The sequence below is a fragment of the Austrofundulus limnaeus genome, unplaced genomic scaffold (assembly GCF_001266775.1).
Source record: "Austrofundulus limnaeus strain Quisiro unplaced genomic scaffold, Austrofundulus_limnaeus-1.0 Scaffold569, whole genome shotgun sequence".
Lineage (NCBI taxonomy): Eukaryota > Metazoa > Chordata > Actinopteri > Cyprinodontiformes > Rivulidae > Austrofundulus > Austrofundulus limnaeus.
In genome coordinates, this window is record NW_013952971.1 from 296,757 (window position 1) to 298,063 (window position 1,307).

Below are 1,307 nucleotides of genomic sequence, written 5' to 3' on the forward strand. Positions count from 1 at the left end.
AACTAAAAGCTGCAAAAAAACATATTTTCAAAATATTTATTGGCAAATTTAGTCTAATAATTGAAAATATGGATGTAATAAAAAATACTAAACTAATGAAATACAAAGCAGAACACAGCTTAATGTATCAAAAGTATGTCTATGTAATATTAAAATTTTCTGAGACAATAAATTTTGGGTTTTCATTTTTTTTCAGTAAGAGGTTTTTATTTAATAGAATTTTTGGACCAAAAAAATCGCCTTGCTTACAGTATCGCAATATATCGGGATATATCGTATCGTGACCCCTCTGTCATGGTATGTATTGTATCGCGAAATTCTTGCCAATACACAGCCCTAATGAGGGTAGGACCRACTGGTAAATCAAGAGCTTCACCTTCTGGTTCAGCTCTCTCTTCACCACGACAGACTGGTACAACGCCCACATCACTGCAGACGCAGCACCAATTCGTCTGTCGATCTCCCGCTCCATTCTTCCCTCATTTGTGAACAAGACCCTGTTAAACGTTGCCATCTTTAACAGACTGACTCCAAAAGTTACTCTGTTCTAGAAGCACAGTGATAACTTTCTGAGTTTCTGTCTAATCTTGTTTGTTTCTGAAGTATTTAGCTAAAGGTTTTGTGTTACCAGATGGTGCCGAACTTCTCAAGAGCTTCCACCAGGTCAGCCTCTACCACAGCATCACACAGTCCTCGGACATGGACCACTGGAGATGGGGGGATGCGGTGACTGTCCTCCACATCCTCCTGAAGAGCAAARARTAGATTTAGAACAACCAAATCAYTGMGATTTTCTTTATTTTATTTTTTTGTTTGGAAATGCACAGCATTGTTTTAGACCAGATCACAATTGTTCCCTCAGACATGTCACTGTACACACGCCTGCTTTCAAACAGTGGAGCAGGACATAGAAACAAACAGGACATAWCACATAAAAGCAGTGGTGGGCAYCAGTCCGCTAAAGYGCAAATCCRCTAATTGTGGACCTAAATATTTCATTTGCGCTTTAGCGRTCTTACTAATTTTTATAATTCATAAGCAGRTTTGTGCTTTCCAAAAATAAAATGCAGTACCACTAATAACTAATTATCTACCAGTCATTGTTGAACAGCAGAAGGTATGACTGTCAATGAATCACAACACATGTGATCTATCCAACAGCACCCCTCCCAGATAAACACACTTATTGTGAAGGTATACATCCTGCTGACTGTTGCTCTCGGTCACGGTTCATTTCCCACAATGCTTTGTGTCTGCTTACGTAGCAGGAAGGCAGTGTTTAGAACTCTCTGTCCCAGCAAAAACAG

General features: G+C 39.2%; 1 protein-coding gene across 1 annotated transcript in view; it reads right to left on the reverse strand.

The window, feature by feature from the left end:
* LOC106530872 (heterogeneous nuclear ribonucleoprotein L-like) overlaps positions 1-747 on the reverse strand; it is a gene marked incomplete at its 5' end in the record, with an annotated part of 32,825 nt that extends 32,078 nt beyond the window's left edge. Inside the window, 1 exon segment of the mRNA XM_014026582.1 lies at positions 629-747. Coding sequence (XP_013882036.1) covers positions 629-747 — 119 coding nt within the window.
* Positions 748-1,307: the final 560 nt, after the last annotated feature.